We start from the raw sequence: 22122 nt of genomic DNA on the forward strand, positions 1-22122 counted from the left end.
ATGGTTAACTTCATGACTATACCAGGTTTTCATAATACACACCTGCAAATAGCAATTATTTCTGTACTATGCCTTTAAAAAGGAATTCCAAATAAAGAAGGAAGCAGTGTTTAGATGAATTCCCACTAAAAGATTAGGAGCTAGGGTACAGAAAAAGAATTTGGTTTTTTCCTCAGCAGGTTCAAATTCCTTCTCCTCCCCTACCTCACAAAAGAAGTGGACTTTAGGAATTACAGAAGAACTTACAGAAAGGGAGCAACATGGTGTTGAACAACTTTGTCCTGCATATACGATGTTTTAAATTTGCATGTTGGATGGAAGTTGTATGACACTGAAACTATAGATGGAAAAAAAAGTCACTGAAGAAACTATTTTAAAGCCAGAATTTAGAATGTAATTACAGAATTAGATACTTTTGCAAAGATTTTTCTCAGAAGTGCTTACTGGAAGACTGACAGTACTCCATTTGCTCATATGTATCTTTGACTACCGACACCTAGATGTTGCAGGCTTGTATCCATTCTTGCTTCAGAGTATTTTGCCACTCACAGGCCCCATCCCTTTGGGACTAAGGATTATCTTCTCGTACTCCTCAGACTGTCATGTTACAGCTTTCCTGACTGCCTCAAGCTGCTTCTGCACATGATCACTATTACTAGTTTTTGATAACAGAGACTGTTCTCTTTTAAATCATAATTTTTGGACAATGGTAGAAAAAACAAGGTCAGAGTAAACATTATTAAGGTGACTAGCTATATTTTATATTAATACCAAAACTGCAGTGTTTCATTTGTTAGTTACTCTTACTATATGGATGGTACCTAAAAAGCAAGGGCAGCAATTCAAGCCATGTAATTATAGACAGTCTCTGATTTGTCCTTTATACTGAAAGTACAACTCCAAACCATTAAACATCTAAAGTTACAAAACCCTATTAACAGGAAATGCTGTCACCACACCATGCACCTGTACCACCTATTCAGGCAGAATCAGATACACATATAATCGTCCCAGGCGAGGGGAAAAAAACACAAAACACTAACCAAAACATACTAGCAAGACAACAACTATGAAGTGTGACTCAACTGTCTCACCAACATTATTAACTGATGTACTCCCATCCGTTTCCCAGTTTCCCTATGCTTCAGATCACCTGTGCATACTTTGAAGTACAAATTCTATCTTTATAGACTTTTTAAAAAACCCACTTTTTTGGCCTAGCAATCAGACATTTCAGATTAACCTAGAGTAGTCATAAACTCTAATCTGGCTTCAAATTAAAGACAAATCAGCTACAGGGCACACAAAAACCATTCTGAAATGCCTTGATTATGAAGTTTTCCATCCCAAAAACTAATGGTATCTTACCAGGAATTACGCTTAACTTTCTTGAGAACAGATAACGCTTTTTCTGAAAGATAATCTCACATTTAACTAGCAAAAAGCCTACTAAACTCCCCTATCTTTCCAGCTTCCAAATCCTTTTTTTCATTACAAGAATTCACGTGTGTGTGCAACACTAATCTAGAGACACGGTGAAAGTTTACCAATTTATTTTCAGTGTTTGAAATCTCCTGTTGTGTATTAGCTAGAAGAACTTCAAGAAATCAGCTAAAGCTGATTAACTGGAAGTTAGTTGCATTCACATTTACAACACAGCTGATAATAAAGAGGCAAGAATTAGTACTGAAGAAATAACGTTATCTTACAAAAATATCATGATGAAATTTCCAACAGCATAATTAGGTCTGACAAGTTTATTTTGAGGATTCTCAAAATACATCTTTATTTTCCCTACAAAGTCTCCTGGTTCCTTGATCTCTTCTACAGCAGCTATGAAATAGAAACACCAATTTGTTGGGGTTTATTTCAATTCCATTTAAACTCAGAGGATGACTCGAACAGTACACTGTTGGAAGTTATTCCCTACCAGACAGCAAAAAAGTATGCGTGTTCAGAATATGAAAATTTAGCCACATTTAAGTTTCTTTGCTCAGAGGAATCTACATATACAGACTGGGCATTCTCATTCAACATTTTTTTTCCTAGCACGTAAAACAGAGGACAAATAATATGCAGAAGAAATGAGGCTACGCTAGCCTTTTGAAAATTATAGAACAAAAAAAAATTGTTTGCTTCTACTTTGAGTTTAGATGGAAGTTTAGCAACGATAGTTTTACATAAACAAAGCAGTTAAAGTTGGACTACCAGTGAGGGTGATCAGTCACTCAAACAAGCTGCCCAGAGGGCTGTGGAGTCTCAGTCCATAGAGCTATTAAAAATCCAATGGACAAGGCCTTAAATAACCTGTTCCAGTTGATGCTGCTTTGATAAGGTGGTTGGACTAGAGGCCTCCAGGTCCCTTCCAATCTCAACTACTCTACGAACCTATGAGTATCTTGTGTTGCCCAAGCAAAAGTTAAAAAAAGCTTTCATCACCAAGTTGCAGCTTTGTTGTCTTAGTTTGAGAGGGGACTAAGACTTCATAAAATTCTTTAGTACTCCAAGTACTCTTCAGTACAGCTGCAATATCAACAAAGTCCTTATCCATACAATCAAGTTCCCTGCTAAGCCTGAATTTTGGTAATGCAGTTTTCCCTCAAACAGGCTAGCTTTTATTTCTTCCTAAAATTTAAATACACCGGTACCAGACCAGTCAAAGCATTCTAAACATTGATGTAAGCATTTATTTTCTTACAGAAGAAAATAACATAGTTGGTTGTCAGCTTGGTTGCCAGTGGCAGATGTTAGTTAAAACTAATCAGAGATTGACCTGGAATGCATCCAGACATCATTAACAAGTTAATATTCATAACATGAGCATGTGGAGAATAAAACAAAGAGCACTCGGAAAGCTCAGGCTGAAGTCAGAATTCTTGATCTAATTCCAACACTCACTTTCCGCCTCGAGGTATAGCAGCAAGTGAGAACAAGAGAAAGCCTATCCAACTATTAATACAGACTTTATAGTCTTTGTAAACTACCTATTCACTGCTGTGTTGACTATCAGTTCACTCTTTCCAGAGAAAGCAGCCAGCATCATTCTCACCAAAACCCACATATGCTGAGCATAAGAGTTCAGATCATTAACTATAAAAGTTTTAAATATAAGACACACATGTAATGGCAATTTCTTTATTTAAAAAAACTTGCAAAGCAGCTAATGTGAACAGGAAACTCTTTTTTCTTCTTTTAATACGAATGCCTGCAAACACATGAAACTGAAGAAAACCTGAACAGTTTACACAAAAAAAAAAAAAAAAATTATTAAGCTAACTTCAGTAAGAAGTTTTATTTACTAATGCAGGTAGCACTGAAGTTCATCTATTTGAACTGTTTGTGTGGTCAATCAACCAGCACTTACATTTTTATTTGATGCAAAGTCATGAGACATGGAATTAAAGCAAACTAAAAAAAAACAAAACAAACAAAACCCAAAGCATTACAATTCCATGCCTTTATACCTTGATGTAAGACATTCAATGTCCTCCAGAATTTCTGGGCTCTTCTCTGCCACAAGAAGTAGGCACAATACAGTTCCCATACCTTAACCATACCACTATTTCAACCAAGAGCTAAACTCTGAACTAGGTATTATTTACAACCGTTGACGGAAACTGTTTCTTCTGCATCTTCCAGTAAATAAAACAGTGAAAAATAACTGTCAATACTGTCAAATCTAGAATGCTTTATTCTAGAGCATCTTTGTCTCCTTTACAGCAAGCTCAACTTAACTTTCCGTGGACCAATTGGCCTATCATTCAGTTCATTAATAGCAGCCATAGCTTCCTCATAGTTTGTCATGGCAACAATGGCATCACCCGAAGGTAATCCTTGTTCGTTGTACTGTACAGAAACCGACTCTGGTATCACTCTGTAGCCATAGAAAAAATCCAGAATCTCATTAGGAGTAGCTTTAAAAGGTAAATTTTTCAATCGAATAGGAACAACGCGTTCAGAACCACCACTGAAATTTGGATCTGGCATAAATCTTCCTTCAGGAAAACTTCCCATTTTATTATTCCCAAACTCCATTCTGCCAAAAGGTTCATTGTCACCACCAAAATCCATGAGGGGTGGCGGACCTCTAAAATCCTTAGGAGGGCACATGAAGTCCTCAGGGGGGTGCCTAAATTCAGGAGGATGCCTAAAGTTCCCAGAGGGACCAAATGAATGTGTGGGTGGCCCTTGTGGTGGCCCAGATGGTGAACCAACTGGACGGGAAAGCTCACCTCTCTCATACGGATGTGAATGACCCTGCATTTCATTTGGTGCAGACAGTGGTACAGTTACACCAAACTTCTGCATCTGTTCTTCAGATATAAGTCTTATTAATACCTCTGTTCCCAGGAATCTTCGACGATTTAAATTTTCTGCTTTCATGGCTTGTTCTTCAGATTTAAACTTCACTAATGCTTCTCCCAACCCAACTCCTTTGTCATCATAGAGCAAGTAAATATCATCATCATCAATATCAAATCTCGCAAAGAACTTCCGCACTTCAATTTTTGACACATCAAATGGAAAATTCCTTACATAAACACACATCTTAGGGCCAGAATGACCTTCCCGATAACTTCTTTCTGGTATGGCCTGTCCAGGATGATCTCTGTCCTGTGATCTTTTCCTCTCACAAGAATCAATTATTTTCAACATTGACTTTCTTGAAATTGGAAAAATGTAAACGGGACGATTGAGAAGAACCTTTCTATGACATTCCAAAGCAGCCTGATAATCTCTCTCACTCCTTAACATCACAAAGGCATCTCTAGTCCTCCTCTGATGCTTATCCGTTAGAAGCTTGATTTGTTTGCTGCATATATCCAGATCAGGAAAAAAAGCCCTCAAATCTCTCTTCTCCAGATTAGTAGATAGATTTCTTAAGTGTATGTAATATTCTTGGTTGGGAGATGAACGAGAACGTGTTCTTTGTCTCCTTGGTGACCTCGAATGAGAACGTTTCCTTGAATGCATGTAGCCTGAACTTCTTGGAGAATGGTCTTCACACAAAAAGTCATCGATTTCATTTGGCATGTCTACCCTCCCACCATATTCAATCCACCGTTCCTCTGTAGATGGGCTAATTTCTATAAACCTCTGACCCATGTATTGTCTATGACGTTTAAGTCCTTCTAAGGCATCACCAGGCGTAGCAAATTTTACCAAGCAATCACCATTGTTTAAACCATTGCGATGCTTTATCAGTATCACTCCATCCACATGTATCCCAGCAAGGAAAGCACGTACTTCATCTTCTGTTGCAGAGTAAGGTATACCACGTAGAAATAAGTAAAGATCATCTGGGTTAAATGGATGAGAATCCTTTCTTGACTGATAGCTTGATTTAGGTATACCTATATCACCATGTCTTGTGCCATTGGTATGGAAACCAGCCTCCGGATGATTTGGTGGACAGTAACCAGGTTTACTTATTCCCTTTGGAAAAGCCGTGACTAAATGTGGAATATCTCCAACACCTGATGCACCAGAACCGTTAGTACCTGTTCTTCTAGAGCCAGACATAGTTTCTCGTCCCCCACGGTCAAATCGTTTCCGGCTCATTTCTATGGTATTCTGCATTTCTGCCTTGCTGCTGAGAAAGAGCTCTATGCGTGAGTCCTTGATAAACCCTCCTGAACAGCTCATGGCACGCCGTGCATCTTCATCTGTTGCAAATATAATAAAAGCCTCCCCAATCTCTCCTCCAATAATATGAACACCTCCATCAGGAATATTCAATCCCAAGAAGAAACGACGAATATCTGCAGGACCCGCAACAACAGGAAGCCCCTGTAAACGGATGACTACAGCCATGCTGAGCTCAACCCACAGCAAAAATCACCTGCAGACAAAAAGGTACACATGATAGCACGTCTTTAGTACTCAGCTATTACAGTATCTTAACACTTAAGAAGCTAGAGCCTTTTAATGAATGTCCTTGTCTCAATCAAGAGAGAAGGTATCAAAAAAACCCACAAGTTCACAAGAACAAGATTAAAACAAGATTCACTCAAAGTTCATTATTCAGAACAATTAGCTACTCCACCAGCACACGTGCACAAGTCTATCAATAGTCCCTTGTCCTAAGGGCAACAAAATCCACCTAAGTCACTCCTCACCATCCATGATACCTGAAGAACACCTAAAGTCTTCCAAGGCATAGTTACTGTATGCCAGAGATCTCTGCCCAGTCCTGAGGAACAAAAAAAATCCTGTTTACTTTTGAACAGGACACTTGTGACCGTAACACAGAAAATACTTGATGATAAAAGGAGACAGGAAATAGGCTAACTATGTCACTAGAAAATGAAGTTATTCACGAACAGTGATGACTTTAGTGCTTTGACAAGTTGCTCTACCCAGTGATCAGTTCTGTTCAATAACGTTGTCTCTTTCATGTAGTCAGAGTACTAACTGCAGCAGCCACATGCACTCAGGAAAGCTTGTCCTAGTTCCCAGCCACAAGTCTGTGAGGAAAAAAAGGCCATGTGTGATCTTGTCACAATACTCAGTGAGAAGTGTTAAGCTTTTGGCAGCTTACCTGTTTCTGTTTTGAAGACCTGATAAATTCTGTAAAATCAACTTAACTGTGGAAAGAAAATGAAACATAATTAATGGCTGATATCTGTACTTCACTTTACATACTGTACTACACTGCTGCAGCTCATCCATAGCAGCAGCTAGTATTAAAGCCAAGCATGTAATGAACCCATAATTTGGGATACTATGAAGAACTCCTTCCATGTTCCAAGATGCCATGCACTGCACCTTTGTGTTTCCATTTTAGAAGCAAACGATATTCAAAATTTGCCTTCTGGAAATGACGAAAACACGATGAGATTACTTGGTCATCAATTGTGCCACACTGAACTGTTGAAATGAAACAGACTGACAGTATATCGGGGAAAAACTCCCAATTATTTTGAGTCCTTGAAAGATGCGTAAGTCCATCTCAAGATTACAGAATGCGTCCATTCTTCTGAAATCCACCTGCTTTCAAAGTCCACTAGAGTATGCTACTCACCAGTCCAGCACTGCACCTAACAAACTGCAAAGACGATCAAATGAAAGAGCAAAAATATCCAACAAGGAGAAACCTCAGGGAGCGCTTCAGTTTACAAAGCAAACCTCAGTATTTTCCCTTTCAAGCGTAAGACCAAGAATCACTTTCATACGCTGACTTAAACATATCCTGATTTTCAACATTATCTAACATCACACAATACACAGCACAGTACTCTCAGAACAAAACACAGGCTTCTGTAGCAAATGACTACATCCCTGTTAAAAAAACAAGAGCCAAACGCTCCAATGACAAGTGACTGAGAACAGCCCTTGTGTACAAACCCCTTGCTCAATAACAAACATAAAGCACTAGATCCTGATGGCAAGTTTTCCATTTATAACAGTAACTATCACTCCACCTGACTTAGCAATACAAGAGCAAAGCCCAAATTCTGTTACTGACTGATTCTACGTCACTTCTACATCAGCACTCTGTAAACACAACAAACTGAAAACAACTGCCTATTTAGTAACTTAACTAAAGATCATCTGTTCTCTGTACTTCTGTGGCGGGATGACCCCAGCCAGCAGCCAAGCACCCACACAGCTGACTGTTCACTCCCTGTCCCCACAAGCAGGACAGGGAAGAAAATAGGAAGAACGAAGTCAAGAAAACTTGTGGGTCAAGATGAGACAGTTTAATCAGTGAAGCAAAAAAAGTGAAACAAAGGAAATCACTCATCATCTCCCACAGGGTGACTGATGTCCAGCCTGCCTCTGAATAACCACCTTGGAAGCCAATAAAAAATTACCCCCAAAACATAACAAAATGATCAAACAAAAACCTTCTTCTGGCTCTACCTCAGTTTTTGTTGCTGAGCATGATGTTACATGGCATGGAATATCCCTTTGGTCAGTTTGGGTCAGCTGTCCCGGCTGTGTCCCCTCCCAGCTTCTTGCCTACTCCCAGCATAATCACCAGGGTGGCAGAACAGGGAAAAAAAAAAGAGAAAGCCTTGACACTGTGCAAGCGCTCTTCATCCATAGCCAAAAGACTGATGTGTTGTCAACACTCTTTTAGCCACAAATCCAAAACACAGAACCATACAGGCTGCTATGAAGAATGTTAACTCCATCCCAGCCAGACCCAGTACACTTTTTAATGCATCTTCTCAACTGATGTGACGACAATGCCAAAAAGCAAGAAGAATTCAAGGGCAGAACTTTCTTATAGGACATTCGTGTCTTGAAAATCAAATCCACTGCCCTGCTACTTCATGATGTATTTAATCTGCAGTATTTCTCAATTTCACAACTCTGCATTCTTATCCCAATTTTTAAACAGCATTCAGAACAGATTTCCTCAGTATCTCTTCGGTGACAAACAGCAAGTTCTCCACGATGTACCATGGACACAACACACAGCCTTCAGTGGTGAAAACTAGACACAGTGATTCCAGATCATATTGTGATATTTAAGAAGTCCACAAACAGAAATGCAAGTTCAAATAACAAGCTTTTACTGACTGTATTTTAAACAATCAAGCATTGGTTGAGAGTGTAGACAAGCCATCCAACGATTTAAAGTGAATGACCAAAAAAAGTGACTTTTAGGATTAAAGTGCCACACAAAACTTAAGATCAGTTCATTAACTGAGCAAGAACTTCAGAGAGCAAGGACTTAAGTAACAGATTGACAATTTCATACCACCAATTAAAAAGCACATAAGTTTTATATTTGAACTGAGTTAACTGGAAAACAGTACTACCACAGCCTCAGAAAACTGCAAATACCATTAACACTTCACTAAAAAAAAAAAAAACAACTTGCAAACATTGTAGAAAGCTAAGCCTGAACTAGTGTTTTTACCACAACGTTTAGAGATTACAAAGTCTGCATGCAGTGAGCATGCAAACTAGAAAGAACACCCACAGAAATACCCCAACTATAAAACTAGACCACTGTGAGCATAACTGGTGATCAGAAGACGATTTCTCATTCTAGTCTTCAAAATAAGCTTTAAGAGTCAAAGGAAGTTGTTGCTAAGGTAGTTTCCACATCGCAGAAGGAAGGGGCGAGTGAGCTCCGCAGCAGGGCCCGCTAACACGCCCGGCTCGGGCACGGCGCCGCTTCCGAGCGCGGCGAGCTGGAGAACGCCAGGCAGCCGCCCCGCCGCCGCCACAGCCCACGGCGCCCCGAGCACCGACGGCGCGGCACAGGCCCGGAAGGGGCCAGCGGGCCAAGCCCAGGGCGGCGGGAAGGGGAACAGGGAGGGAGGGAGGGGAGCGGGCTGAGGGAAGGCCGCCACGCGGCCCGGACCGCCAAAAGCCGCGTGTGATCCGACCCCGCGGCGGAGCGCGGCCTCCCCACGGCACCGGGACGGGGCTGCAGGGAGGCGCTGGGGGGAAGGGTGAGGGGCAGCCGGGCGGCATGTGGAGGCCGTGGCCCGGGGAACGGCCGCGCAGCGGTTCCGCGACGGCCGGGCTGCCGAGAACCGGCTCACGGCGCATACCCCGCGCCCCCGGCCACACGCAGCGCCCCGGAGAGCCGGGCATTCTCCCTCACGCCATCCACCCACCGGACACGCCACTAGGACAGGCTCCGGGCCGAGCCCCGCTCGCCGCCGTTCCCAGCACAGCACCACCAAGATGGCGTCCCCCGTCGCTTCCCCCCACAACACTCCGAGCAGCGGCTGAACTGCGCCTGCGCCAGCCCCTCCCCCTCGCCCCTACGGTGGAAGGCGCACGAGTCCTTCCGGCCCGCTCTCGGCGCGCGGCGCGGCGCATGCTCGGAGCACACGGAACCTCCGGACGCCGCCGGGAGGCGGGGCGGGACCCCCCGCGTGCGCGCACACGCGGTCCCTCGCCCGGCCCTTCTCAGTGCGCGTGCGCGGCCCGTTGGCGCGCGGTGGGCTCGGCGCCGGCGGGGGGGCGCGCGCCGGCTGTCTGCGTGCGCTGTCGGGCCGGCCTCGGTCCGTGCGGTGGCCGTGTAAAAGCGAAGTGTGCGCAGGGGACGGTGTCACTTAGGTTACTGTTGATTGGGCGTGTTAAGCGTTGCTTGCAGTCCCTCGTTTCCGTTAGTCCTAGCGGCTGGCCGGCTGAAGAAGAGGGGCGGGAGGAAGGCAGGCCTGGTGCGGCCAGCGCTGCCTGGCCTGAGCCGGTGGGTGCCTCAGGCACCGAGGGGCTCTGCCCGAGAGTACGGAGATGCTGTGTAACCTAGCTCAGGGCCCGCTCGAGCCGGGGTTCTGGGAGGAAAGGCAGGCAGGCTGTGAAGGGGGGAAGAGGAGAGGTGTAGGGCCACATACGTGGCAGGACAGGGGCAGGCTACTTTGCTTGTGCAAGTAGGGTAGTTAATTTATCCTGGTGTTTATCCCACTTGACTTTCCCTGTCTTTTACGTATTCTCCCCTGTATTTCTAGACATATTCTATACCTGTCTGCTCCATTTTTGAGAGTCAAAAATCTGTATTATTTATGGTTGGCCTTTAATAACTTGTTCAACCTAGCAGTAGAAACCTGATGAGGAAAAAAGCATTTGGTGATAAGTATATAGGCATCCAAGCAATGCTACTACAGAGAATTGCAATAGTTAGGCAATTGGTGTCACCAAAACAGGGAATAAAAACAACACCAATGTAGCATTAAGAAGCAGGCATTCCTTTCTTGCAGCACTGGATGCTCAGGGGATCACTGCACCTAATGTGCATGCCATGTTTCACTCAAGCAAGATTATATAGTCCACGTGTATGTTTGTGCATTATGTTTCTCATAAAAATCACACATATTCATTCAATAGGCTCCTTATAGGTATTTTAGAGTCATCTAAGGGGTCTGTAACAATAGTCAACTCTATAGTTACAGCTGACCAAACATTGAACCTCAATTTACTTCCCTTATATGGCTGTCCATGTTTGTTTCATTAGTTACCTTTACAACAGTCTCCTCAGCTACCCTACAGTCTCCTCAGTGACCGTAAGTTTTAGACGACTCTTTTTGTCCTTGATATGAAATTACACAGCTAAGGTCGGTTAGCAGTCTCTCCGTAGTGATCATACTGAAACAAGCGGCAATGCATAATAGGAATATAGTTGCAGAACTAAAACAAACTGTAATACATGGTAATGTTAGCACACAGGAAAGGGGCAGCGAGGAGTAACTAAAATCCAGGACATGAAGTGCCCTGCAAAGGTTTGGTAATGTTTGAGGGAATGTGAACAAGAGCATCCCGGCGGGTGGAAAAGGTAAAGGGAAGTGACTCTGGCTGTGCATCCATTCCGCTAGGCATTTTGTGTGCTTGCCCTGTTACCGCTTTCATCTCAGGGCAAAATAACATGAACATATAAACTTGCGTTATACATTGTGTAACAGTTTTAGAGATCAGGGACCAGTAAGTGCAAACTAGACCGCTCTCTTGTCTCGATTGTTTCTTCCCACTGGTCTCGTCCAGCTCCATGTTCTAACACAAGCCGAACAAAGCCCTCCTCGCCGCACCTCTGTTTCCAGCTGCTCCATCCCTGCCGCTCCCCGGCCCCGCCCGCGTCCCCCTCCGTGGCCGACACTGCCAGCCCGCCCCGGCGCTGCCGCCCCCCGGCCACGAACGCTTTGCCTCCCGCGGCGGGCCCCTGCCGCTTGCCGTACGAGCGGCCGCGGGCCAAGGAGGGCGGCCGGGGGCAGCCCGCGGTAGCCATGGCGACTCCGGGGCGCCGGGGCGCCGCCGCGCTGCTGCTGCTGCCGGTGCTGGCGCTGGCCCTGGCGGTGCTGCCGCCGCCGGCCCGCGGCTTCTCCCTCCCGCTGCAGCGGCCCGCCGACTGCGGCGACTCCCACTACTTCGACGTCTCCCGCCTGGCCTGCGGGCCCTGCGGGGCCCACCAGCGACAGAGCGCCGGCGGTGAGCGACACGGCCCTGCGGCGCGGGGGAGGCGGGCGGCCCGGGCGCGGGGCCGGCGGGGATCGCGCAGCTCCGCGGTGGAACAGGCAGCGGGGGGGGGCAGAGTCGGGGCCCGGGTGTTGGCGGTGGCGGTAGGACCCCTCCCGCGAAGCCTTCAGCGCCCACAGCACAGCCATGCCCGTGTCCGAGGCGCATCCCAGGGAACCCTCTGCTGACCCGATTTTATAATCTTTCATGCCTCGGGCGCTTGAGTAGCTATAAGTACTCACGTTTTCATCAGCAGAATTCTATAGGGCCCCGAATTTATGTTATCGAACACTGCAATAACTTGAAACTCCTTGTCAACGCATGGATGTCTGAGACGTCTAGTGCCCGAGCCCCTCGGCAGTGCCCGGACTCATCCAAGGCCCGCGTGGGAGCTCCAAGCATACGCTACGCACTTCGACTGCACTAAATGAAAAATACAGATGGTTGTTTGCTTTCTTTGGGAGATACGGTGGTATGGTAGTGTCCATCTTTTATAAATACACAGTCCACGAGAAGTGGGAGTCAAGTGCTGTCTTTACAGAAACAAATAGAAGACTAAGCCCCAACAGCACTGTCTCCAGAACCGGTACCCTGGTCAGATGCAGTGATCCGGATGGCTGCGTTAACAGCTGCTGCGTAAAAGCTTGTCGCCTCTTCCACCACCATCGTGTTATCTTAAAAACAGCAACTCCATAGTTTACTTGCAGAAAAAATGCACTGTAGTAGTTTTCAGACTCCCTGATAATGTGGGTATCTAGATCCGTATCACCTTTTTAGGCTTGAATCCTCCTTTCTGTAACTCGAGGGCATCAAGGAGAGAGAAATTCCAGGGAGAGATTAAGGATTATTTTTTTTTCCACAGCATCTGACTGGAGTACCATAGGTAGCTGCCACTCAGTCTGCTGTTTGCATCCTGTCCAAATTTCATTGCACAAGTCTGCCCATGCACTCCATGGCTAGGCTCATCACTATGGATTCTGCTTTCAAGTAACATGCCTAAAAATTTGGGTATCACCAGTGAATGTCACAACTCAAGTCTCTTCATTGATCTAATCCTATTGGGCTTTTTTTTCTATATAGATAAGTATGAATGGTTGATCATTTTGACAAATGTTATTTCTGTAAAACTGGTTTCATGAGGATGTACTCTAAGGTTATAAAACTTTCCAAATAATTTTACATTATTTTTACATGCACAGTTCAATAAGCTTAAATAATAATAAATACAGTTTATTAGTGCATAGAATAAATTTTGGATTGTAGTATGTGTCTAAAAGTATGGAGAGAGGTCCATGACAGTGAGACTGGAAACATTTCTGAAAAGAAGTTGTTGAGCACTAGCAGATGTGTGCAGTGATGTGCCATGAAAGTAGTGTGTATTTTAATTTCATACTAAATGTTAACTATCTTCTGTTACTCACTGAAAACCATTCAGTATAAAGCTTGATCCTCATCCACAATTTTAAAAGCTTTGAGTTTAAAATAGCTTTACAAACAACAGTTATATTTTGAAAAACTTTTGCATATAAACTTGTTTTATTTGTAGGGCTGACTTCATAAAAACTGTACTCAAACATAATGCTGGTATTGTAGAGAGGATGGGCTAAGAATGGCACTGTGGGAAGATTTAGAGGGAGAGATTATTTCTGTTATTAGACCAACTGAGTCAGTTTAGTTTAAAAAAAACCAGAAAACCGCAAGCTCTGGATTCCTGTTCTGCCCTGGTGTATCAGTCAGCCTAGTAACATTTTCCTAAAACATTTTTGTACAAACTGTGACGTGAACATTTTTAAAAAAGCAAGGTGATTCTCATACACATCTCAGGTACTTTATTTGTCTGTCTAATAATCTATATTGATCTCTTGGGAACAATAGCAGTTGTTCTTGGTATTCTCTGGGGGGGAAAAAAAGGCCAGTTTTATATAGATTAAAAGTGCATTTGTGTTTTTTCTTCAGGTACTTCATGTGTATGTCAGCCAGGATACAGGATGGTTTCTAGTAATGGAGGGTCCTCCCTTGTTTGTGAAAAATGCCCAGAAAGTATGGTAAGTATTGAAGTTTTCATACTTTGCCATAATAATAATGCTTTTTTAATTTTAAATTTCCACCTGAAGTTATTTTTCATTAATTTAGAATTATTTTACATAATAGTCTTTGCTTGAGAATTCTTAAAACCATGCTTATAGGTAGCAATTTTTATCTTTTTAGCAATGTTTATTACTACTATTTTGCAGGCATTTTTTCATTACAAATTTGACCCCACAGACAAAATAAGAGTATTTAAAATGTTTAATTTCCTTCCACTGCTTTTCTTTTCTGCTTCATGTTATGTTATCCTTGCCAGGAGATCACTGTTTTATAGAATGCCAAAGATGCTTTTCAGCTCATAAGTATCTTATTTATTTATATAAATTCTATTATTGTAACATTTAGGCTATATCTTCATAGGCCCTGATAGTTTATCTTTTTACTTCAAAGTGAGCTGTTGCTATTATATTAATTTAATTATATATATATTTGTAGTTTGGTCAGTTCTTTCTACCTTTCTTGACAAATAAAGCCATAATTTTGGGTCATATTCACAGCATTGAGTCAGAGGCACCAGGCTTACACAGCTTTTTCCCACTGTAGTAAATAGAGAAATAATTGTTCTCCAGCAAAAACTTTTCAGGGTAAAAACCTTCCTGAATACTTCTTTCTCTCCAGTAACTGTAGAAGACCTCTCAAGAGACCAGCTTAGTTGTGTAAAGTGTTCAATGGGTAATGGGTAATTAGGTGATTTCCCTCTTCTTTCCATCTTCTTGCTAGTTAGACAAAGACATTGACAAATATCCACTGCTGTTTTGGTCATTCTGCTATTTCTTTGTCTTTTGCCTTTGCATTTGCCTTTGATCCTATGGCAAGGCTTATGCAATATAAAGTTATGATAGCGGAGGAGGGAATAACACCAGTATCACCTGAGGATGAGCAGTTATCTTTGTTTTCCTCGTTGGTTTTGATCTGTAGTGCAGCTACTTCATAGTATAAAATAAGTGTGGATGTGAACTCTTTGGGTATGTGCAAAATTCCATGCAGTTACATAAGCTGCTTCACTTAAAACTCCCTCATTTCCTTTACTTCTGTATATTTATATGCAAATGTCTATTTATGTATTGTTACGTTTGTTGATATTTTTTTTCCAGTGTAGAACCTCTATATCTTTTTTTAAACCTTCCACTTTTAATCAACTCTAACCTTCACTAAAGGATGTTAGCTAATGGGTTCAGAAAAACTTAACACTCTTTTTTAGTTTATGTCTGCACAGGAGTTACTTTTGCCAGGTTGTTCAGCCCTTTTTTTTTTTCCTTTAAAAGTTTTATTAATGTTATCAGTGTTGTATCTGCACACATTTTCTTGTAAATAATATCTGGATCGGGCATTCTTCACAGATACTGGATGATGTCTATATTTTTGATAATTGTAATAGTTTTGCATTTTATTTTAGAGTGGAGTTACTCAAGATGGGTGGAATTGTATTATTTGCCCTAAAGGCCTAACTCCAGAAGGAAAGTGTAAATGCCTCAATAATGAAATATTAGGTAAGAAATACATGCAAGTTACAAGGTATTAGTGCTTGTTTTAGATATTTGAGTTTATTAAGACATGATTTCCTCTTAAATAAGAAAGGAAATTTATGGTATGTTTACATACATAATGTAAAATTTCAACATACCTCTTGATCTTAAACCTCATTCCTGAAAGTCAATAGGGAAATATGTACCATTGTTCATTGCAATAAAAACTATTATGCAAACATTCAAAAGATGAGTACTGGTGTATCACTTCCTTTAAGCTCATTGGCCTGGGTGGAGGCATTAAAATTGGAATAAAACCAATGCCAGTAGCAACTAAGAAAAAACATTAAAATGTTTTGAAGTATATAGTATGTAATGTATTTCACAGTACAGGAATTACACATATATGAGTAGATGGAACAGAACAGCCTGAGCAAGCCAAGCCAACTAGTGTGGATTAGTATCAGTGGATTTCATGCTTCCCTGAGACACTTGTCTGTATCTGTGATTGCCTGTGACATGCTTCCCTGTATCTGTGCCTCTTACTTCATGCTCTCTAATAGTTGCAGGTGAATTTCAGTAGATACAGGAAATTAATTTTAATGTTAATTTTAGTGCCTGTTTTAACTATATTTTTGCTTATCTTGCATAGTAAAAAACTAAGAGCAAAGTATAATTTTCATCAAGAGCATAGAACAAAAAAGCTTTTGGGAGTCTGAGTTTTCATTATTTTCAAAGACACAGGATGGGAAACACTTCCCATGTGCCTGCTATTCTTTGAATAAGTATTAATAACATCCACTTGGTTACATTTCTGCCAGGGGATACTGCAGAATCACTGTTTTCCAGATAATAAATTTAAAAATTTCCTAGGAATCTGTAAAAGATTGAATACCAATCATCTCCCTTAAATGTTATGGGAGTTAAAAAGTACATTCCGATCCATTATGCTAAAATATTGAGAGCAAAGCTGATTCTGTAATTATACAAGAAGACAGAACACTGTAATTCTTTTGATTCTCTTTGTATCCTTTTTTTTATAAGTATATATAATTAGACTTGAAATCACTTGCCCAATAATTTAATTGCTGGAAGATGCAGTTTTGAAACTCTGAATTTGTGTCATTTGCATTAATCATTTCAGAGGAAAATGAAACTATTTTTTCCATTGATTTGTAAACTTGATGTTTTCAGTTTTAGCTTTGCAGTGAAGCTGCGGTTTGAAATTTTGTTTAGAACAGATAACAAAGGAATAGCAAAACTGGACATGAATTAATGCATTCCCATTAAAAATAAACTGCATTTGCAAAGCTATAAACAATGCACATATTCATATATGAATGTCCGTTTATAGTGGATGTTATTTGCAAGTTGTGCTCTTGATTTTCTTTAAAATAAAATATTTGCATTATTTTAGATCTGCAGAGACTATTTTTTCACGCTTTTGTTAACCTGTGTGACATACTGTGAATCATGCAATTTTATCACAGCTGCTTTTCTCTTCCACTTAGTGGAAAGAAGTATCGATGGCATTTTGCTTAATGAAGCATTATGCGTACATTGTAATGGAAGTGAGCAATCATTCTCTGCTTCAGATGGGTCAGGAAATAGGTGAGTATTCTTTGCCTTTGAGATGATAAATTTCAACCTGTCATGTTCTGTTTAAATGGAATATTCTTGAGGAACACTCTGTATCTTTGGGATGACAGTTTTAAAAGCAGTGAATTGGAAATCCTTAACCCCATACCAAACTGTGTTTTGTGTTCACTGAAGCCCTTCTATGATCAGCAGCTTGGTTTATTTGTTTGTTTGGTTGGTTTGCTTTAGTGTGACTAAAAAGCAGGCTTTGGATTGGAAACAGAAACAGAATTCTTGTTTTGATAATTATTTCTTTTCTTCTTCACTGACAGTAAATAAAAATCAGTAATGTCTTTCGGATTTCAGTTTGGACTAGTGAGGATGCTAACTGTGTTATCAGGCATACTGTGTAATCAGTTTTCACTAAGTACTAAATCTCATACTTAACTACATTTTAAGTTCATCATGTTTGTGATCCATAGGTGTGTAAGATGTGAACAAACATTCATCAATGTAAGCAAGTATTGTGACTGCAGCAGTCCAAACATTTTAGTAAGTATAATAATGCTTATTGTATTGAAGCTCAGAAAAAGATGTTGACAAGTGTATAAATTTCCATTTTTAATTTTTTTTGTTTTTCAGACTGGGGGATTGTGTTTCAGTGCTACTGAAAGTTTACCCCCAAAGGGAGTTGCAACTGTTCGTTTTGCACAGCTAGTAAGTGTGTTCATTCTAAAACATTTTTAAGTAATCTCATTATTTACTTTCAGGAAGTCTTTTAAATTCCATTCCTGAAAAACAAAGGTGGTGGTTTGTCATCTGATCACAGTGATTGCAAGGTAATTTGCATCAAGATAGAGTGTAAACAGGTAGACCGGGCAAGCATTGTGCTAATGGGATATGTTTAAGAAAGTTCATGCCCTCTTGGGAACTGAAAAACAGTTAAAACTTAGTATCAAAACAAGTAACTTGTGGTCTATTGTATTAATTGTATGTATTCAAAACCACACTCTTGTATCACAAAAACATGCTGAAGAATTCATGAGGGCCTCTGGGCTCTTTTTTTCTTTTTTTTTAGTATGTAAACTTGTTCATATAAAATATTTGAAAGAAGGTAGAAGGATTGAAAGGACTTTTTTGGTTGTCAGTTACAGCTGATAGAAGAAAATGGACATCTATAAAATTTGAGGTTGTGTATGAAATTGCTGAACTCTTTGAATTGGTTAATTAATTAAAATATGTTCTATTTAGAAGAACGAAGGTGTTTTCATTGTTTTAGCAATTGAACTTTTATTAGTTCTGAAATCTGCTGTAAGTTAGGACCGTTTTCCAAGTAGTTCCAAATTCAGGAAATGCTATGTGGCTAATAAACATAGTTTGTTTTTAAATGAATTAATGTTGAAGGCTACTGCTTGAAAGAAAGTCTTCACTTTTCCTGGTAGCATATATTGGTCTTGCTTTCTGAAAATGCCATCTTCTAAATAACATTTTATTGAAAACATGTCTTTTCAGTTGCTTACAGTATGTACGCAAGCTATGTTTAGTTCAAATACAGGTAGTTATAAAAAGCAGGTTGTGAAATAATTCATTTGGCAAATTTGGTCTTGAGTTAAATTTACCACCAAGTAAACACCTTACCCTTGAAATCACTAGTATTTCAGTTCTGCAGTAAAGAAAACTCCTTTGTTACAGAATCCATATTCAAAACTTAAGTACTTCTGCTCTTGTTCTATGTATTTTTTCTGACCTGTTGAAGTGAAAGAAATAACTGCACTGTGGTTGTGCTTCGAACTGAGCTGTTTTGATTGAGACATTTGCAAAGGATAGAAAGCTCTTAGAATAAATAAGTAGCATCTTTTAGCTTTCATAGTTTTCCAGACTGTTATGTTATGGACAAATTGTTCTGAACAGACAGTGAAGCAGTTCCTTATTTACAGGGTATAACACTGACATCAGCGTGGTTCCTGAAAAACTTGCAGTCCTCAGCCTCTGCCTGTTGGGTGAGTTTCATTAATGTTTGCAGTTTGCTTTTTAATACAGAAGTGAAACGCTGTATAAAAGCATGGCACTTTAATTTTTGGAAGTTAGCTTGCTTATTTTTAAAGAATCTTATTTTGAGATGACAGTAGATAAGAAAGAAATGCATATACAGAATGTTTAGAAAGAATGTTAAGCACTAGTTAATGTTAATGCAAGCCTCCAGGGTTGGAATCTTCACAAGGTGAATGGTGTTAAGGAAAAAATCCTGCAAGTCAGTACATATGTGAACTGTTATTATGTATATCCAGTAAGGAATCACTCAGAAATTTAACTTCTTACATATTCAGTATTGATTGGCAACTGATCTTTAGCTCTTACTTGGCTTTCAGTAACTCATTTTGTTTTGTGATGAAGAAGGAAAACCATAGAGCCATCCTCTTTAGCTTTCCTTTCCTTTATGTATGCAAAAATTATTTACCATTATGTTGCTCTGAGTGGCAGTAACCATGGGTGGAAGAGTGGTTGCAGCAACAGAACCATGCACACTTCTGAAGGGGATATGCCTCTGCTGCCTCCTTACCAACTCTGTTATCCCACATCCTCATTTCTCTTCCATATTCCTCTCCTCAAAATCAGATTTTAGATTCTCAGGCCCTAATTTTTATCCCAGTCTGTCATGACCCAAAGGGTTACCTGGCCTGCAGATGTATGAAGACCACAACAGTGGATTTGCTGAATTCCATAATACACAAGCACACAGTGTCTTTATTTCCTATCTTTTGTTATTACAGATCAGTACAAATTACTCCGAGTAAAATGAGTCTACGTACAGTTAATAAAGCACATATATATGTATTCCAACGGTAGCAGCAATCAATAGTAGCAGCAAGCATATATTTAAATATTACAAGTTACTACAGAATTATCACTAGTAAAGCAGTGAATATACTTATGATCAGTTACCTGTATGCGTGCCTATGTGTATATATTATTCAAAATAGTACCAGTACAGTACTCACCAAACTGCTCCCAGGAGTGGGGCCTCAAAACTGATGACAGATGAAGTCTCGCTTCAAAGATGATCAATGTCACAGAGTCTGGAGTCAGCAAGGCATCCCCAGGGACAGTCTGGTAACCTGCCTAGGAGAGCTCATAGAAAAGTTTATGCAGGGGTTTATTCTGTGTGTGTGGGTTGGGGGGGTGGGGGGGCAGGGAGGGACAAGACACAGACACTCTCTGTTTGGGGTGAAAAGTAAGTCATTTTTATGTCACAGAGACATAAGGCAGTGTAGGACAGCACCACCTGGAGCAGCCAATAGATGATATTTTATATTCTTTCAGAACAGTTTTTATGTTTCCAGACTGTTTTTCTGCTCTTTCAGCTGGAACAGCCAATAGCAGTTGCCAATTCCTACTTTCTGAGAAAGTTTTCATTCTTTTCCAGACTATTTTTCACCTTTCCAGATGATAAGTTGCTTATGTTATAGTTCCTTGGGTTTGTGCTTATTGATGGTATCTCAGGCTGTCCCCGGTCTTTAGGCACCCAGCTGCACTTCTCAGGGATGTTTCTGACTCCCAGCCCTGGTTCCCACACTGGCAGTTCCCAGGCTGTCAGGCATTCTTTCTATCAGTATTTCAGCAGACTTCTGTTCCGTGTTTTCACAGATCACCTTTGTGGCTGCTCCCATCACCATCTCATAAAATACAGCTCTGAGATGTATTCTTCTACTTATCCCATTCTTTTTTTACAAACTGAGACTCTTCTCATCACTTATATCAGTTTATCCCGTTTGTCTGCCTCAGCGTGCTCAGCTCTTCAGAGGTGCTGCCTGAATGCAATGTGCGACACCAGTCTGACTCACACAAAGGCAACACATTGTGGCAGTTAATGCTGGTACCGTGATCGCCGCACACAGATGCCAGGCATCATTTCTGCCTATCACATGGCAGTGATTTCTTTGCCAAAATTGAGCAGTGGTATAAATACAACATAGTTTAGGAACAGCAGAATAGAAAAAAAGTACTAAAACTGAAAAGAAGATATTTACGATACATGCAACTACAGTTGTCGGTCTTGGGTCTTTGGTGGAGTCATCTTTGTCATCAGGCCTAAATGGTGTTAAACATTTTGATTCTTACTTAGTTTTCTAAATGCAGATTTTGACATTTCTGTCACGTCATACCATCTAGCTGATGCAACTAAAATAGATTGAAAAAGTGAGCACATTGATTTCATGCTGCCATCTGCAGACCTATAAAAACATGGAACCTGAATAGCTGGAAGAAAATATTAGAAGTTGACAATGCAAAATTACTTTCAAGTAAAAATGAGGGTTTAGGAGTGGCTTATTAAAAGATGACATTAATTTTATGACTGCCTCACCAAAAGGAGGGGTAAATAAATCCTTCTCTGTGTTCTTGTATTTCTCCACTGCAGTTGTACTCTAATCTAACAGCATGCCAAGCTCTTGGAAATATGTGTGTGATGAATATGAATTCATTGAGTTCTTCAATTACTGATGCCTGTGGTTTATTTCAATATATTTATGTCAATACAGCAAGGTTAGGCACTGCTCATTCAATAGCCTTCTGGTAAGTTGCCTTTTCCATAAGTTCCAATCTTTAATAGTGTTGTATGGAAATTATTATTCTAAATGTTCTTTGATGAAAAACATTATGTTTCTTTAGAGAAAAAATTGTAATTCTTTTCAGGAGGCATAATCTTCCATGGCTATATTATGGTGATCAACCAGGATTAGCATCCCAAGTGCTTGAGACAAATAATTTCCCTACAATCTTCAGTTTTAAAGGAACAGATAAGGTAGGTGTTGGGTAGTAGGCGTGGGGAAGCAGACATTAGAAAGAGGTAAAAATCACATAAAGAGGTTTAGATTTATTACAGGTGTGGCTCTACTAAAGATAATTTTTAGGCAGTTAGCGTAACAAAATTCAGTGTGAGATCTTACGGAAGAGGAAGGAAATTTTTATATGAAATATCTCTAGATGAGATGATTTTACTGACTTAAACTCACTCAAATATTTGCTCTGCTCATGCTGTCATACCCACGTTCTCGTAAGGCCAGGATGTGCT

The 22122-nt window shown here is 40.7% G+C and overlaps 2 protein-coding genes across 7 annotated transcripts in view; one reads left to right on the forward strand and one right to left on the reverse strand.

The window, feature by feature from the left end:
* Nucleotides 1–3121: 3121 nt before the first annotated feature.
* RBM12B (RNA binding motif protein 12B) lies at nt 3122–9703 on the reverse strand. Of its 5 annotated transcripts, none has more exons than XM_040585463.1 (3): nt 9585–9703; nt 6542–6587; nt 3122–5842 (listed from the first exon to the last, which is right to left on the reverse strand). In XM_040585463.1, exon 3 carries the CDS (start codon nt 5812–5814, stop codon nt 3715–3717), a length of 2100 nt encoding a protein of 699 aa, XP_040441397.1. In that variant the 5' UTR covers nt 5815–5842; nt 6542–6587; nt 9585–9703; the 3' UTR covers nt 3122–3714. The 5 variants fall into 5 exon arrangements, with proteins under 5 accessions (XP_040441397.1, XP_040441400.1, XP_040441398.1 ...); XM_040585466.1 differs by having other exon boundaries at nt 3122–6467; XM_040585464.1 differs by having other exon boundaries at nt 3122–6587.
* Nucleotides 9704–11539: 1836 nt separating this feature from the next.
* Nucleotides 11540–22122, forward strand: part of TMEM67 (transmembrane protein 67) — a 35101-nt gene continuing 24518 nt past the window's right edge. Inside the window, exons 1-9 of one of the 2 annotated variants that reach the window (XM_040587418.1) lie at nt 11540–11892; nt 13876–13964; nt 15404–15497; nt 16985–17084; nt 17534–17603; nt 17694–17768; nt 18989–19051; nt 21469–21623; nt 21744–21852. In XM_040587418.1, coding sequence (XP_040443352.1) covers nt 11691–11892; nt 13876–13964; nt 15404–15497; nt 16985–17084; nt 17534–17603; nt 17694–17768; nt 18989–19051; nt 21469–21623; nt 21744–21852 — 957 coding nt within the window. In that variant the 5' untranslated portion in view covers nt 11540–11690. The remainder of the gene's footprint in view (nt 11893–13875; nt 13965–15403; nt 15498–16984; nt 17085–17533; nt 17604–17693; nt 17769–18988; nt 19052–21468; nt 21624–21743; nt 21853–22122) is intronic. The other variant, XM_040587417.1, reaches the window with a different exon arrangement.

Source organism: Falco naumanni, chromosome 3, assembly GCF_017639655.2.
Source record: "Falco naumanni isolate bFalNau1 chromosome 3, bFalNau1.pat, whole genome shotgun sequence".
Taxonomy (NCBI): domain Eukaryota; kingdom Metazoa; phylum Chordata; class Aves; order Falconiformes; family Falconidae; genus Falco; species Falco naumanni.